The sequence below is a fragment of the Hippopotamus amphibius genome, chromosome 9 (assembly GCF_030028045.1).
Source record: "Hippopotamus amphibius kiboko isolate mHipAmp2 chromosome 9, mHipAmp2.hap2, whole genome shotgun sequence".
Classification (NCBI taxonomy): Eukaryota; Metazoa; Chordata; class Mammalia; order Artiodactyla; family Hippopotamidae; genus Hippopotamus; species Hippopotamus amphibius.
The window spans coordinates 143770367-143785558 of record NC_080194.1 but is presented as its reverse complement, the minus strand read 5'-3'; the positions used below and the strand labels follow the sequence as shown (position 1 = coordinate 143785558).

Below are 15192 nucleotides of genomic sequence, written 5' to 3'. Positions count from 1 at the left end.
TCATGTTAGAAGAGTCCTGATTTTATTTAAATTTTCTATTTCAGCAGAAAGTCGCCCCATTTAGGTTTCACATGTAGATTCCAGCCTACTTTTAGGGCTGTGGTTCCAATGACAGTTTTGTTCTCCTGGCCCTTACTATGTGGTGCTGGGCTGCTTCGTTCTCCCAGTGCTACCCAGCTGTCCCTCCATCCCTGTGGGTGCTGCCTGCCATGTCAGAAGGCACCTGGCTGGGCTGCTTGGTGGTTCAACGGGGACCTCAAGAGACAGTGGGACGGAGAAGCTTACGACTCACAGGTCCTGGAGGAGGTACAGGCACAGCACCCAGGGAGTCAGGACCTGAGGCACACGCCTATAATAGAACAGTGCTTTGGGGTTGCTGGGCTAAGACTCGATTGGTCAGTTCAAACCAGAAAGAGGGTTTTGGCGCGCTTCACGGGGGCTTTAATCTGAGGGGCACACGGGGAGAGAGGTTATCGCAAGAGTGCTGGGGGGGGGTCACATCAGCAACTTTGGTTTACTGGGGACTCTGTGGGCTGCCATACAGGGCACACACTTGGGGGAGGGCTCCTGTCAGTTCAAGGCCCCGCAGCCACCTGGCCACACAGAACAGATGCTGGGGCAGCGATCGTGTACTCCACGAGAAGCCTGTCAGGTGCGGGCTGCAGCCCCCTCTAGCGCCTATTCCAGGAAGCTGTAAGTGAGAAAGACCCCAGGGGCCCACCCCAGGGCTGCTCCTCCAGCACCGGGGTCCCCGGTCAGCCTGCCTCCTCCTACCCAGCTCCAAGCCTGTCCCCACTGTCTGCTGAACTAGCTGCAAGGTGTTCAGTGGTATTCGAGGAGCAGCAGCCGGGAAAGGGAGACTGCACCACCTTCTGCAGCACGAGGTCCACCACCCCCATTTAAGTGTTTATGCTCTCACCTCCACCACGGCAAGGCCTTCCCAACGGCCTGGCCTCACGTGGCGTCCTGCCAGCCGGTTCTCCAGTAGCCAAAGCAGTCTTCCACAAACACAGACCCGACCGTGACACCCTCCTGCCTCAAACCCTCCCCTGCATTCCTCACTGGATCCTGCGGACCCCCCAGAGGACCCTGCCCCCCTGGGCCCCTGGCCTGCAGCAAAGGGAGCTTTCCTTCATTCCCGGGACAGTGTCAGGCGCCTCCCATGCCTGTTCCTGAGGGCGCTGAAACAAGTACCATGGACCTGGTGGCTCAAACAACAGACACGTATCTGCTCGCTGTCCTGGAAGCCAGCAGCCCAAGGCCATGGTGTCAGAGGCTGGTCTCCCACGAGAGCCGCTGGGGGGGTCTGTTCCGGGCCGCTCCCCTGGGCTGCAGATGGCCATCCGCATCCTCCCCGTGTGCGTCTGTCTCCCGCGTCCCCTTCTGACACCGGCCTACGGATCAGGGCCCACCCTCATGAGTCGCTATGGCCCTGTTGCTAAGCAACGTCACTACTTTGAGATCCGGGGGCGTCAGGACTCCAAGACGTGAACTCCGGGGGGCACCACGGAGCGGCCACTCCCACCCCGATCTCTGCCCGCGCCGTCCTCTCCCTCTGCCACGCTCTCGCCGCCCCCTTCCCACTCTGTGCCACGGCGGCCATCACCCCCTCCAGGAAGCCCTCCCATGCTACGCCGAGCTCCTCGGCCCTCACGCCCCAGGACCACGGCAACTGTGCGCTGACTAGCGTGTCGCCCGCTGGACCAAGGCCCCAGCCGGCGGGACCCGGGAGCGTCACAGAAGCCGCCTGAGGACACGAGAGGGCACGGCCACCGCGCGCCACTGAACACGAGTCCGCAGCAGCCCTGAGGCCGCGCTGCGAACCTTCCCTGGGCCCGCGTCCCCGCCGCCCCGCCCCACGCCCCCTCCCCCACGCCGGGCCGCGTCCCATCCGCGCCCTCAGCCGCCAGTAAAAGCGCGCGCGAAGCCGACCGGAAAACGAGCCGTAATCCGCTCCGCGGCCGTCGTAAAAGCGCCGGTCTCCCCTGGTGACGCGCGACGCGGGGAAGATGGCGGCGCCGGCGGCGGCCGAGGCCGCGGCGCTCCCGGGCCCGGCGGAGGCCGCCGAGACGGCCGAGGCGGCGGAGCTGAGCCGCGCCCTGAGCCGCCTGCTGCCCGGGCTGGAGGCCGACAGCAAGCTGGGCCGGCGGCGCGCGCTGGAGGCGCTGCAGCGCGCGCTGGAGGCGGCGTGGCCCGACGCGGCCGCCGCCGATCCCGCCGCCGCGGCCGCCGCCTTCCAGGGCCCGTGGGCGCGCCTGCTGCTGCCGCGCCTGCTGCGCCTCCTGGCCGACCCGGCCGAGGGCTGCCGCGCGCTGGCCGCGCACCTGCTGGACGTGGGCCTGCGGCGGGCCGCGCGGCCCCGCGACGCGCTCCCGCGCCTGCTGCCCGCGCTGGCCGCGCGCCTGGCCGGCCCCGAGCCCGCGCGCCGCGCGCCGCCCGAGGCCTGCGAGGAGCTGCGCCTGGCGCTCGTGCGGCTGCTCGGCCTGGCCGTGCGCCTGGGCGGCGCCGCGCTCGCGCCCCACCTGGACGACGCGGTGCGCGCGCTGCGGGCCACGCTGCGCGACCCCTTCGCCGCCGTGCGCCGCGAGAGCTGCGAGTGCGCCGCGGGCCTGGCGCGCGCCACGCCAGGTGCCCGCCCCGGGTGCCCTCCCGTCCGGCCCCGGGTCCCCTCCCGCCCCGGGTCCCCGCCCCGGCCCCGAGCGCAGGGCTGCCCGCGGCGGGGCCTCTCCTCCCTCTGGGCAGCCGCGGGCCAGAGCCTGCCTTGGTCTGAGGCCCCACGCGCTGAGAGAATTGCCCGAAGGATCCCTGAGCTGGCGACCTTACACATGGGCCACAGGCAGCGGCAGAACCGCAAACCCAGAGGGTCCGCCCGGCTGTCACGAAGACGCCCGGTCCTGGCTTCCTGAGAGGCCTTTGGGGAGTGGGGTGCCTTGGCTTCCTGCGGTCGCGCCGGGGGTCTGGCTGCGCGCTCAGCCAGATCTGGGGACGCGCGGTGCCCCCTTTCGGCGTACCTCTGGGGCACCTGCCACAGCCACCAGGCAGCTTCAGGCTCTCCCCTCCCAGCTCCTGTGTTCGGATGAGACGGGGTCCAGCTCCAGCCTTTTCCCTTTGGTCCCCCCAAACCTCAGGGTCGGGGAGGTGCTGTTTTGGGTCCCATGCCGGGCCCTGCGCCTCTGCCGCTGCTGGGGGCACAAAGCTGTGCATGGCCAGCCCAGGGGCGCCGGGCCAGGGTTGAGGCCCATGGGCTCCCCTGGTGACGGCAGATCTCCCCGTCCTACAGACCACTTCCACATGCAGTCGGAGTCCCTGATCGGCCCCCTGATGCAGTCCATTTCCCACCAGCACTGGAAGGTGCGGGTGGCCGTCATTGAGGCCACGGGCGTGGTGATCCAGTTTGGCAGCGGGAAGTCGCTGGACGATGTCCTTCCTCACTTTGCTCAGCGGCTCTTTGACGACGTCCCCCAGGTAGCTGGAGTTTCTTCTCCGCGTGCTCACTTTTCTCCAGCAGAAGTGTGCCAGTGTACTATTTGTCACTCGTCTCTTTTTAAAGACACTGCGTGTGACACTAAATGTCTTTCCATTATTCCCAGTCACATGGTGTTCTTGTTTCACATCTTTGAGAAGCTGGGGGAGAGCTAAGTTGTCTTAATATATTTGTTCTTAATTCTAAGGAATGGGGAAACGGGACTGCTTCCTTTTAGGAAGACACTCTAAACCGAGTGTTTCCACGATTTGCAGAAGCAGCTGTAACATGCCCCTCTGTCAGGGTGATTTAACTGAAAAGCTGCAGAGGTTGGTGAACCAGGCCTTGGAGGAGGATGGAGCCAGGGTTGGTGCGTTGGGGTGATTCCTTCTGTTGGCTTTGGGGCCTGGGAGAGACAGGCAAGACAGGCAGGCAGGCAGAGGTCAGAGAACCGGCTCTTTTGTTGGCAGAAGCCAGCTCGGAGGGCGTGTCATGGATCTGAGGCCACGGGGAGCAGTGTGAAGGCCAGGAGGGCAGGCTCTCTCCCTAAGGGAGGATCAGGTGAAGAGCTCCCATCCCTTGGGGCAGGAGAAGTGATTGCCATTGGGGGACCTGCAGGGTGGTCAGCATGTGGCCCTCCCACCCCCACCCCCCACCCCCAGAAGTGCCAGCCTGCTCATGTTCTATCAGTACATTAAATATCATCTCATTCCTTCCCACGGAAATCCTCCTCGTCCAAGGCTTGGGGCTGGTGTAAGTGTGCAGGGCCCCCATTTGGAGCTGGCCTCCACCTCCAGACCCAGGTCTGGCAACCCCGGACTGCTCTTCAGCAGCCCACCCTGCCTCCAGCCACAGGCACACTGGATCTTCTTGGTTTTTTTTTTTAATCGGAGTATAGTTGATTTACAACATTGTGTTAATTGGTATTGTGCAGCTCAGTGATTCACTTATACAACCATATAGATTGTCCTTTAGATTCTTTTCCATCGTGGTTTATCACAGGATTTTGAATATAGTTCCCTGTGCTCTACAGTAGGACCTTATTGTCTATCCATCCTATATACTAGTTTGCATCTGCTAACCCCAAACTCCCAATCCAGCCCTCCCCTCCCCCCCTCCCCCTTGGCAACCACAAGTCTGTTCTCTGTGTCTGTGAGTCTGTTTCTGTTTCATAGATAGGTTCATTTGTGTAGTGTTGTAGATTCCACATATAAGTGATGTTATATGGTACTTGTTTGTCTCAGACTTACTTTACATAATGTGATAATCTCTGGGTCCATCCACGTTGCTGCAAATGGCATTGTTTCATTCTTTTTTGTGGCTGAGTCATATTCTGTTTTGTGTTTGTATGTATATACGTATACATGTGTGTACCACAGCTTCTTTACCCATTCATCTGTCCACAGACTTTAAGGTTGTTTCCATCATGTCTTGGCTATTGGAAATAGTGCTGCAGTGAACATAGGGGTGCATGTATCTTTTCAAACTATGGTTTTCTCTGGATACATGCCCAGGAGTGGGCTTGCTGAATCATATGTTTGTTTTAGTTTTATGAGGACCCTCCATACTGTTCTCAGTAGTGACTGCTTCGATTTACTCTCCCACCAGCAGTGTGGGAGGGGTCCCTTTTCCCCACACCCTCTGCAGCATTGGTGTTTGTAGACTTTTTGATGACAGGCATCATGACCGGTGTGAGGTGATACCTCATTGTAGTTTTGATTTGCATTTCTCTAATAATTAGTGATGTTGAGCATCTTTTCATGTGCTTGCTGGCCGTGTGTATGTCTTCTTTGAAGAAATGTCTGTTTAGGTCTTCTGCCCATTTTTCTTATTTCTTTTCTCTAATTTTTAAAAAATATTTATTTATTTATTGCTTTGGGTCTTCATTGCTGCACACGGGCTTTCTCTAGTTGCAGCGAGCGGGGGCTACTCTTCATTGCAGCGCGTGGGCTTCTCTTGTGGAGCATGGGCTCTAGGCGTGCGGGCTTCAGTAGTTGCGGCATGTGGGCTCAGTAGTTGTGGCTCGTGGACTGCAGAGCGCAGGCTCAGTAGTTGTGGCACATGGCCTTAGTTGCTCTGCGGCATGTGGGATCTTCCCGGACCAGGGCTTGAACCCATGTCCCCTGCATTGTCAGGCGGATTCTGAACCACTGTGCCACCAGGGAAGTCCCTCTCTGCCTATTTTTCAATTGGGTTGTTTGGTTTTTTGTTATTGAGTTGTATGAGCTCTTTGTATATTTTGGAGATTAGTCCCTTGTTGGCCACATCATTTGCACATATTTTCTCCCAGTCTGTAGGTTGTCTTTTCATTTCGTTTATGGTTTCCTCTGCTGTACAGAAGCTTGTGAGTTTGATTAGGTCCCATTTGTTTATTTTTGCTTTTACTTCTATTGCCTTGGAAACTGACCTATGGTATGATTTACGTCAGAGAATGTTTTGCCTGTGTTCTCTTTCAGGAGTTTTATGGTGTCATAGCTTATGTTTAAGTGTTTAAGCCATTTTGAGGTTATTCTTGTGCGTGGTGAGAGGGAGTGTTCTAACCTCATTGATTTCCATGCAGCTGTCCAACATTGCCAGCACCACTTGCTGAAGAGACTGTCTTTTCCCCGCTGTACATTCTTGCCTGCTTTGTCGAAGATTAATTGTCCATAAGTGTGTGGGTTTATTTCTGGGCTCTCTATTCCATTGATCCATATGTCTGTTTTTGTGCTAACAGGATGCTGTTTTGATTACTGTAGCTTTGTAGTATTGTCTGAAGTCTGGGCGGGTTATGCCTTCTGCTTTCTTCTTTTTCCTCAGGTTTGCCTTGGCAATTCTGGGTCTCTTATGATCACATATAAATTTTAGGATTATCTGTTCTCATTCTGTGAAAAATGTCATGAGTAATTTGATAGGCATAACATTAAATCTATATATTTCTATATTAATGTGTTATAGTTCTTAGGATATGTCTTTCATCTCCTTGGTCAGGTTTATGCCTAAGTATTTTAATTTTTTGGTTGCAATTTTAAAAAGAGATTTCTTTTTTTTTTTACATTTCCTGTCTGATATTTCATTGTTAGTGTAAAGAAATGCCACTGATTTCTGTATGTTAATCTTGTATGTTGCTACTTTGCTGAATTTGTTCATCAGTTCTCGTCGTTTTTGTGTGGAGTCCTTAGGGTTTTTTATATATAGTATCGCATCATTTGCATATAATAACAATTTTACCTCTTCCCTTCCCGCTTGGGCACCTTTTATTTCTTTTTTTGGTCTGATTGCTGTGGCTAGGACTTAACAATATATGTTGCATAGAAGTGGTGAGAATGGGCATCCCTGTCTTGTTCCAGATTGTAGTGGGAATGCTTTCAGCTTTTCACCGTTGAGTGTTAGGTTGGCTGTGGGTTTGTCACAAATAGCCTTTATGTTGAGGTATGTTCCTTCTATACCCACTTTGGTGAGAGTTTTTATCATGAATGGACATTGAATTCTATCAGATGTTTTTTCCGCGTCTATTGAGATGGTCTTGTGTTGTCTTTTGTTGACGTGGTCGATCACGTGGACTGATTTGCACATGTTGAACCATCCTTGTGACCCTGGGATGAATCCAGCTTGGTTGTGGTGTATGATATTTATTATGTGTTCTTGGATTCGGTTTGCTAATATTTCGTTGAGAATCTTTGCATATTTTGATGACTATAGATTCATCAAAGACATTGGCCTATAATTTTCTTTTTTGGTGGTGTCTCTGTCTGGTTTTGGCATCAGGGTGATGGTGGCTTCAGAGAATGTCTTTGGGAGTGTTCCCTCCTCTTCAACCTTCAGAAGAGTTTGAGAAGGATCGCTGTGCATTCTTCGTATGTTTGGTAGAATTCCTCAGTGAAGCCATCCAGTCCTGGATGTTTGTTTGCAGGGAGTTTTGTTGTTTTGTTTCGTTTGTTTCTTTGTTTGTTTGTGCCACACCATGCGGCTTGAGGGATCCTAGTTCCCCAACCAGGAATTGAACCCTGACCCCGGCAGTGAAAGCACTGAGTCCTCACCGCTGAACCGCCAGAGAACACCCTTCAGGGAGCTTTTTTATTACGGATTCTATTTAACTTCTAGTAATTGGTCTGTTCAAATTATCTGTTTCTCCTTGTTTCAGTTCTGGTGGGCTGCGTGTTTCTAGAAGCCTGTCCGACTTCTAGGCATACAGTTGTTCACAGTGTCCTTTTACGGTTTTTGTATTTGTGCGGTGTCGGTGGTTTTTTCTCCTTTTTCATTTCTTATTTTGTTTATTTGGGACCCCTCTCTTTTCTTTGTGGTGAGCCTGGCCGGAGGTTTGATGGTGTTCCTCTGCGTCGTGCGCGTGTTCTCTTCTTTTTGGGTTTTGTGAATCTGTTGCGTGGTTTTGGTTGGTGGTCCCCCTGTTTTCAAATTATATTAACCCGTCACTGTGTCTACCTGCTTTAGAAGCTCAAACACATTCTAAAAGGAAAAAAAGGGTCGCCATTCTCTTGCTCTCCTCCCCTGCGTTATGATTCTGGCGTCCTCGTTTATGTCTTCATGTTTGTCCTTTTGCGGTTTCTTGTGGTGATACTGCTGTCACAAAAGGTTTTTTTATTTTTTTTTTTGTAACCTGTATACTGGCTTAAGTGATTTACTTTCCAATTGTGATTTTTCTCTTTTCTATAGCTTTTTGCTTCTTTTCCATTTAGAGAGAACTTTCCATATTTCTTTTAGGATAGGTTTAGTATTGCTGTATTCTTCTAGTTTTTGCTCGTCTGAGAAATTCCTTCTCTCTCCTTCTATTCTAAGTGTAATCTTGCTGGGTAGAGTATCCTAGGTTGCAGATTTTTCCCTTTCAGGACTTTGAATGTATCTTGCCGCTCCTTCTTCCCCACAGCGTTTATGTACAGAGGTCAGCTGATGGTCTTATGGGGGTTCCCTTATACTTAACTCTTTATTTTGATTTGTTTTATTTTTTAACACAGCCTTATCAAGCAGTAATTTACGTACTGTACAATTCTCTCACGTAAAGTGTTCAGTGTTTCTGATATATTATTAATTTGTAAAATTTTTGGTAAAATATATATAACAAAATTTGCTATTTTAGCCATTTTTAAGTGCAGTTCTGTGGCATTAAGTACATTCACAGCGTTGTGCAACCATCACCACTGTCCATAACTCTTTTTATTATTGCCAACAGAAACCCTGTGACCATTAAGCAATAACTCTCTGTCCCCCCCCCCCCAACCCCCCAATGACCTCTAATCTTTCCGTCTCTGGATTTGACAATTCTAGCTGTTTCATGCAAGTGGAACCAGGATGGGGTGTGTTGTGACTGGCTTCTCACTCACCATCATGTTGGCGAGGTCTGTCCGTCTGTGGCAGGTGTCAGTGCTTTGCTCCTTTTCGGGCTGAATGACATCCACCGTGTGGACGGACTGTATTGTGTCCTCCGTTCACCCGTCCACGAGCCTTGGGTTGTTCCCACCTTCTAGCTGTTGTGACTGGAGACGCTGTGGACGAGGGGGTGCGGGGTCTGTCGGAACTCTGCTCCACTTCTTTTGGGCCAGCGCTCAGGGCTGGGATCGCTGTGCTTGTCCTGCAGTAGCTCGTGTAGCTTGTTGAAGTCACCACCGTGTTCTCCACGGGGCTTCGCGTTCCTGCCAGCGACACACGAGGGACACGGGTCCTCTGCTCCTCTGGTCCTCCTTCCTCTGTGGCCACCCGAGCAGCTGTACGTCCTTGCGGTTTTGACGTGCATTTTCCCGAGGGTCAGTGATGAGCGATGCTGAGCACCTTTCTCTGTGCTGGTCACCCTCATTCTGCACGATGTCACTCTCAGCTTGCACAGTCAGGACAGTTTTGCTGGTGTGTGTGCGGCTCCAGGTGCCTGTTCTATCACACAGGAAGATTAGCAGCTCTGGGTACTTACCCGGAAGTGATGAAAGGCCTGTCCCCTCCCTACTTTCTTGGTGGGGGACCCAGGGGAGTGGCCTTGCTTCTCCCTCGGGAGCCTGGTCACCTCCAGTCTACAGGATGTGTCCGAGGAAGTGGGAAAGGGGGTGTCCTGGTGCAGCAGGGCTGACGCAGCTTCCTCCAAGCCCAGAAAGTGTCCCCCGCACCGTGCACCATCCAGGTGAAAGCGCCAGCTCAGGTGAAGTCACTGCCCATAAACAGACAGGTGCCTCAGCTGCCCGCAGTCACCCCAACCCAGGAGCTCCCTGTGCACAGCACGCATCCCTGGTTATAGATGTTTCACCTGGAAGATGGATCCCATGTGCTTTGCGTAGTTGGGATAAAGCACTGACCCTGCTGCTCGGCTCCGAGGACGTGCCCACGCAGGCGTTCGCAGGGGAGCCTGCCCGTGAACAGTCCCACCTGCCCCACCGCTGGTGCTCCTTGGGCGTTTCGCTCGGGCCCCAGTCACCTGTGCGCACCTGCCCTGGGCCAGAAACCAGTGCGGCGGGAGAGGGAGTAGGTCTGGTTGGCCCCCAGCCCCTCACTGCTGCTCAGGAACGATAGGGGGGCTGAGGGGAGGGGGGCAGACAGGAGGGGAGGGGTACAGGTAAAAGAGTGAACCTTAGGCTCCACGGGAGTCCCAGTGACGTACGGTCAGAAGCCGACAAGGGGAGGCTGTTCCTCGTCCAGCGCGGGCTGCTTTGGGGCCCCCGGGGTGGGATCCTGCCCGACTGCGCTGGAAGAGGCCTCGGAACCCTTGGGTCCAGTCAGAACATGACAGGAGCGGAGGTCTGCTGCTGCTCCCTGGGCACGTGTGTTGTGAAGCTGCGGTGGGTGAGGCGCGTAGAGCACACACGCCACCTTCTCAGACACAGGCAGCCAGTGGCCCGGCCAGGCGGGTCGCACACCGGAGACCAGGAGCACGCCGCAGGGCTGAGGCGGGGCTGCGGGGCGTGCTGTGGCCGGCGGAGGGTCTGGCCCGAGCCCAGAGGACGTGGGCTCGAACCAGCAAGACCCGGGCTCCTGCTGTTCTGTCCCAGGCCCGCGAGGTGGACGGCAGAGCTGCCGGAGCACCTGAGCCAGCCCTGGGGCCCTGCCGGTGACCGCGCGGGTGGACCTGGGGCTGCCGCGGTCCCCGAGCCCAGGAAGCCGCTCACGGTCTCCCACGTGCAGGTGCGCCAGGCCGTGACGCGCGTGGTCGGGGGCTGGCTGCAGAGCCTGCCGGACCGCTACTCCTTCTTCCACAAGCTCATCCCGCTCCTGCTCAGCAGCCTGGACGACGAGATCCCCGAGATCGCGTGAGTGGCCGCGTGGGTGGCGCTGTGTTCGGGGCAGGCAGGCCCTGCCCCAGGCCCCGCCGTGCCTTGCGCATCCCGTCTGCTCTGCCTCGCCAGGCGCTGCCTTTCCTAAGTTGCCACTTACAGACGTGGTTGTTTCCTGGTTCCAGAGTCTCTTGTGGAAGCTGCCGTGTCCCCACGTCCTTCGCGCTGGGTGGTCGTGGGGCTTTGACAGTGTAGCTTTGCGCCTGTGCACTTTGCTTGGGCTCCTGCGTGGGAATCTGTCCGTTAGTGATGGAGGCGTGGCAGACACCTGGCCGCCACCCGCGGGCGCCCCTGACCTGGGTCTGTGCTGTGCGGCAGGCGTGACGCGGCTGGACTCTGGGAGCAGGTCGGCCTTCAGTGGCAGACGGAGAACGAGGAGGACCTCAAGGACAAGCTGGACTTTGCCGGCCCGCCGCCCGCCCACCACCCCTCGCCAGGTGAGCGCAGCTGCCCCGTGGCGGGGGAGGGGGAGGGGCGGGCGCGTCCCGGGGTAGAGCCAGGCCGCAGGCAGGGGCACCCTCGCCGTCTGGGGCGGGCCTCCCTGGGTACTCACGGCTGCTGGGGAAATTTTGGAAGCGGGCAGTGCTCTGTCATCTTACGAAGGGCTTTTGTGAGCTTCACCTGAAGAAGCAGACACACAGGTTGCAAGGAGATGCTGCCCTCAGCGCAGAGGCCCCTGCGCTGGGCCTCCCGTCCTGCCCCTTGTCATGGTTCCCTGCCAGACCGTGAGCGCACGTGCGTGTGCTCGTGTGTCCCCTCACCTCCTGCCTCGGATCTGGGCTGCGTTTCCAAGGAAGCCCCCCGCCCGCCGGGCTGCAGCCCTGCCTCCTCGCCCTGCGGGCCTGCACATGTCCGGTTTCTTGTGTTTTGGAAATGCTTTCTGCCTGGGAATGAAGTCCCTTCCACTGAACGTGATCGGACGCCTTTATCACTGCATTCTGCCTGCAGGTGTTTCTTCACCTGCGATGGTGGGGCACTGCCTGCAGGGACAGAGCCGGTAAACGTGCACCAAGCCAGACGGCAGAACCGTGGCAGGGGCCGAGCCCGGGGCCCACAGGCCCCTCCAGCCCTGGTCGGGCGCAGTTGGGCTTGCCGGCCGCCCGGAGGGGAAGCCAGGCACGGAGGGCAGCGGGAAGGCACACGCTTGCGCCACCCGTGCCCCGGCGCTGCTCACTGTGAGGCCCGCGGGGCGGCTCCTTCCCTGCACCTGGGAGCCCCGTGCCTTTTTGTTTGTTCCTTTTTTGTTGTTTTGGTTTTTTTGGCCGACACATCTACTCACGCAGCTTCCCCTCCCATGCCGCACAGCTGCTGCAAGGGGAAATCACACGTTTTGGAAAAGGTACAAAAATTAGTTGCTAGCATGTTTTTTTCTGATTTAGTAAAGTTTGAGACTGCACCATCTTTTAAATTATCACGTCTGCCATATCGAGTCCAGGCAAGGAAACAATGCAGCTTATGTAGTGGGCAAAAAAACCCTGAAAAGACACGTCACCACAGACACACTGATGTCAAATGAGCACGTGAGAAAACGCTCCAGGTCGTTGGTCCTGAGGCGAGCGCACGTTAAAGCCACGAGGAGGTGCCGCCGCCCGTCTGGACGCCTGCCCTGAGCCTGCCCGCGCCAGGGGTGCCGCAGACGCGAGGCGCTCTGGACAGCTCAGGCGTCCAGCAGCAGGCAGACAGGCAGACTGTGGTACGTGCGCGCGGTGGCACACGGCTCAGCGGTGAGAAGAGGTCCGTGCGCCCCTCCCCGCGCCAGGCGCCAGCAGGATGCTGCAGGGTGGAGGAGGCCAGGCCAGGGGGCGTGTGTGCTGTGCAGCCGCACGCTCCGGGCGTCTGGGACTTGCGCTGCCCCCGTGGTGACAGGACGCCGCCCGGGGCTGCGGTGGGGGCGGGGAGCAGCCTCAGGAGCGCAGGGACCTCCTAGGTGATGGTGTCGTCATCCTGAGAGCCGCAGTGGTTCACAAGGGTGTCCGCTTGTCCACACGTAACCAGGCTGTGCCCTTCCCCGTTGGCATTGCTGTAAACATGTAAAGTAAATCATGATATGTTGTGGCTTCATTTCTGTCTTCAGAGTTGGTTTGAGTTTTTTAAGACCTGAAAATAACACCTGTAGGTGTGCCTTAAATGAGGAACGTGTCATAAGTGACTTTCCATACAAATCGTTGAGATTTTGTTTGTGAATGTCACGGTCTCCTTTCGATCTTTACAACCTGCAGGGAGCCGCCCGGGGCTGGGCTGCCGGGAGCTGGTGTTCAGAAACCTCTCCAAGATCCTTCCCGCCGTCTGTCACGACCTCACCGACTGGGTGGTGGGGACCAGGGTGAAGTCGGCGCAGCTGCTGGCGGTGCTGCTGCTGCACGCGGAGGACCACGTCACGCAGCACCTGGAGCCCGTGCTGCGCGCCCTGCTCCGCGCCTGCGCCGACGAGGACAGGGCTGTGGTCCGCAGCGTGAGTGGCCCACCCTTCCTAGCACCGCAGCCTGTGCACATGGACAGACATCAGCGCCACGCACAGGTGTAGATGCTCCTGCCCCCCCCAGGCTCTACCCGGCCTTCTGCACCCGCCACCCCACGCAGCCCCTGTGCCCGTAAAGAATGGCGTTTAAAGGTTCTCTCCAAGCACATGCAGGCGGGCGGCCCTATGTCCAAATGTAAACACGTCCGTCCTCCACCCGCGGGCCCCTGCAGCAGGCGGCTCCCAGGGACCACACGCAGACAGATGTGCAGGGCCGCCCCCGTGAGTCCAGCTCAGGCAGCCAGGCCTCAGAGAGGACGCTGCCCCCGGCCACACGGCATGAACTCCCCCGGCAGTGCTGAGCTCGTGAGGGGTCGCACCTGTGTTTGTGGGCATTCGAGCACACACTAGAAGGAGACGTGCCTGCAGGGCTGTTTCTGGCAGGTGAAAGTGTGCGAGTCGGATGCAGAGCAGCGCCAGGGGGCCGCGGGGGGCGGGGCGGGGCGGGGCCTCAGGCTCCTCTTCTGCCCTCAGTGCACCAGGTCCGCAGAGCTGGTCGGGGCCTTCGTCAGCCCGGAGGTGTTTCTGAAGCTGATGCTGCCGACGCTCAGGAAGTCGCCCTCCCCATCCGGCCTTCTGGTCCTCGCCTCCGTCATCCGAGGCTGCCCGAGGGAGGCCCTCCATCCACATGTGAAGGTCCTTGCCACAGAGCTGGCCCACGCTGACATCTGCCAAGGGTCTGAAAATGTAAGCGTGTGCAGGAGAGGGTGGGGGCGGAGGCGGTCGTACAGGCGACGTGGACCCCTGCTGGGACTGCCCACACGTGGCCGTCAGTGCTCACCAGGCAGTCCCGAGGGCCCCTCTGGGACATCCGACCGATGTGGCAGCCAGGGTGCGGCCACGTATGTTCCCATTTGGATCCACATGCTTCCTGGCGCGTTCTGCCCCATCCGCCACAGTGGCTGTTTAAAGTAAAATTAAGCAAAACGCCAAGGCAGTCCCTCAGTCACGCGGGCCGCATGTCGAGTGCCCAGGGGTCCTGTGTGGCCTGCGACGGCAGTGCTGGACCGTGTAGGATAGAGCGCGTCCACTGTGGAGGACAGCTCTGTTCCTCGGACAGCACCGCTGTGGGTGGTCTCGGGTGGAGTCCCGGCCTGCCCCCCCAGAGATGCTTGGTCCATGTGGGACGCTGTGTCTCCGTGGCGAGCTTACTCTTACCGCCTCCCGGGGCTTCTCACGGGGCTTCTGACAGGCAGCCTGATTCGGCACCTGTTATTGGGAGCTGCGCTGAGTGCTTATAAATTTGTTCTGTCTTTAATTGAGCAGTAAATCCATTACATCTGAAGCTGAAACAACCTAGGTGGTTAGGCTTAGTCATTTGGAATAATTTATAATTATTCGCTGTTGAAGGAAAAATAATGACCTTGTGTTTGTGTGGCTGTGATGGGCTTAAGCCCGGACTGTGCGCTGGACTGTGGCCCCCCCCCGTGTCTCTGTGGAGCAGCAGGGTTTCGCCCCACCGAGCATCGGACCCACGCACTACAGGCCCCTCTGGCCATGGGAAGCTGACCTCGCACAGCTGACACTTGGTAGGGGCTGCCGTGGCCGCAGAGCTGAGCAGAGGGGGGTCCCAGCTACTGCTCGGCCACTGGGAGCCGCGCTTCCGTACCTGCATCTGGCCTTGACTCTCACACACGTTCATGGTTGTGTGAGAACCATCTTAAGCCTGTGACAGGGCTTCTGCAACACCGAGGGGGATGCAGGAGGTCTGGAGTGGGGGACATTCATGGGTGGTTTCACCTGCTCCTGGTGTCCAGCCACATTTCAGCGTTTCCCAAGACCCACTTTTAAGATAATCAAACTACGTAAGTTTTGCATTTTTACTCATGACTGGTTCTGACAAGGATTTTCGCTCCAGAAGCATTTCTGTTCTAGAAGGTGCAGCTTGAAAACTTGGGTAGGTGTTTCAGGACACATCTTACCAGCTGTACAGCAAAGGAAGCATCTTTTCACACCTGAGTGTT

The 15192-nt window shown here is 56.9% G+C and overlaps 1 protein-coding gene across 1 annotated transcript in view; it reads left to right on the top strand.

Annotated features, from left to right (window-relative positions):
* Positions 1–1999: 1999 nt before the first annotated feature.
* The window catches only part of DNAAF5 (dynein axonemal assembly factor 5), a 45278-nt gene continuing 32085 nt past the window's right edge, over positions 2000–15192 (top strand). Inside the window, exons 1-6 of the mRNA XM_057749633.1 lie at positions 2000–2628; positions 3281–3465; positions 10562–10686; positions 11029–11147; positions 12930–13162; positions 13703–13915. Coding sequence (XP_057605616.1) covers positions 2010–2628; positions 3281–3465; positions 10562–10686; positions 11029–11147; positions 12930–13162; positions 13703–13915 — 1494 coding nt within the window. The 5' untranslated portion in view covers positions 2000–2009. The remainder of the gene's footprint in view (positions 2629–3280; positions 3466–10561; positions 10687–11028; positions 11148–12929; positions 13163–13702; positions 13916–15192) is intronic.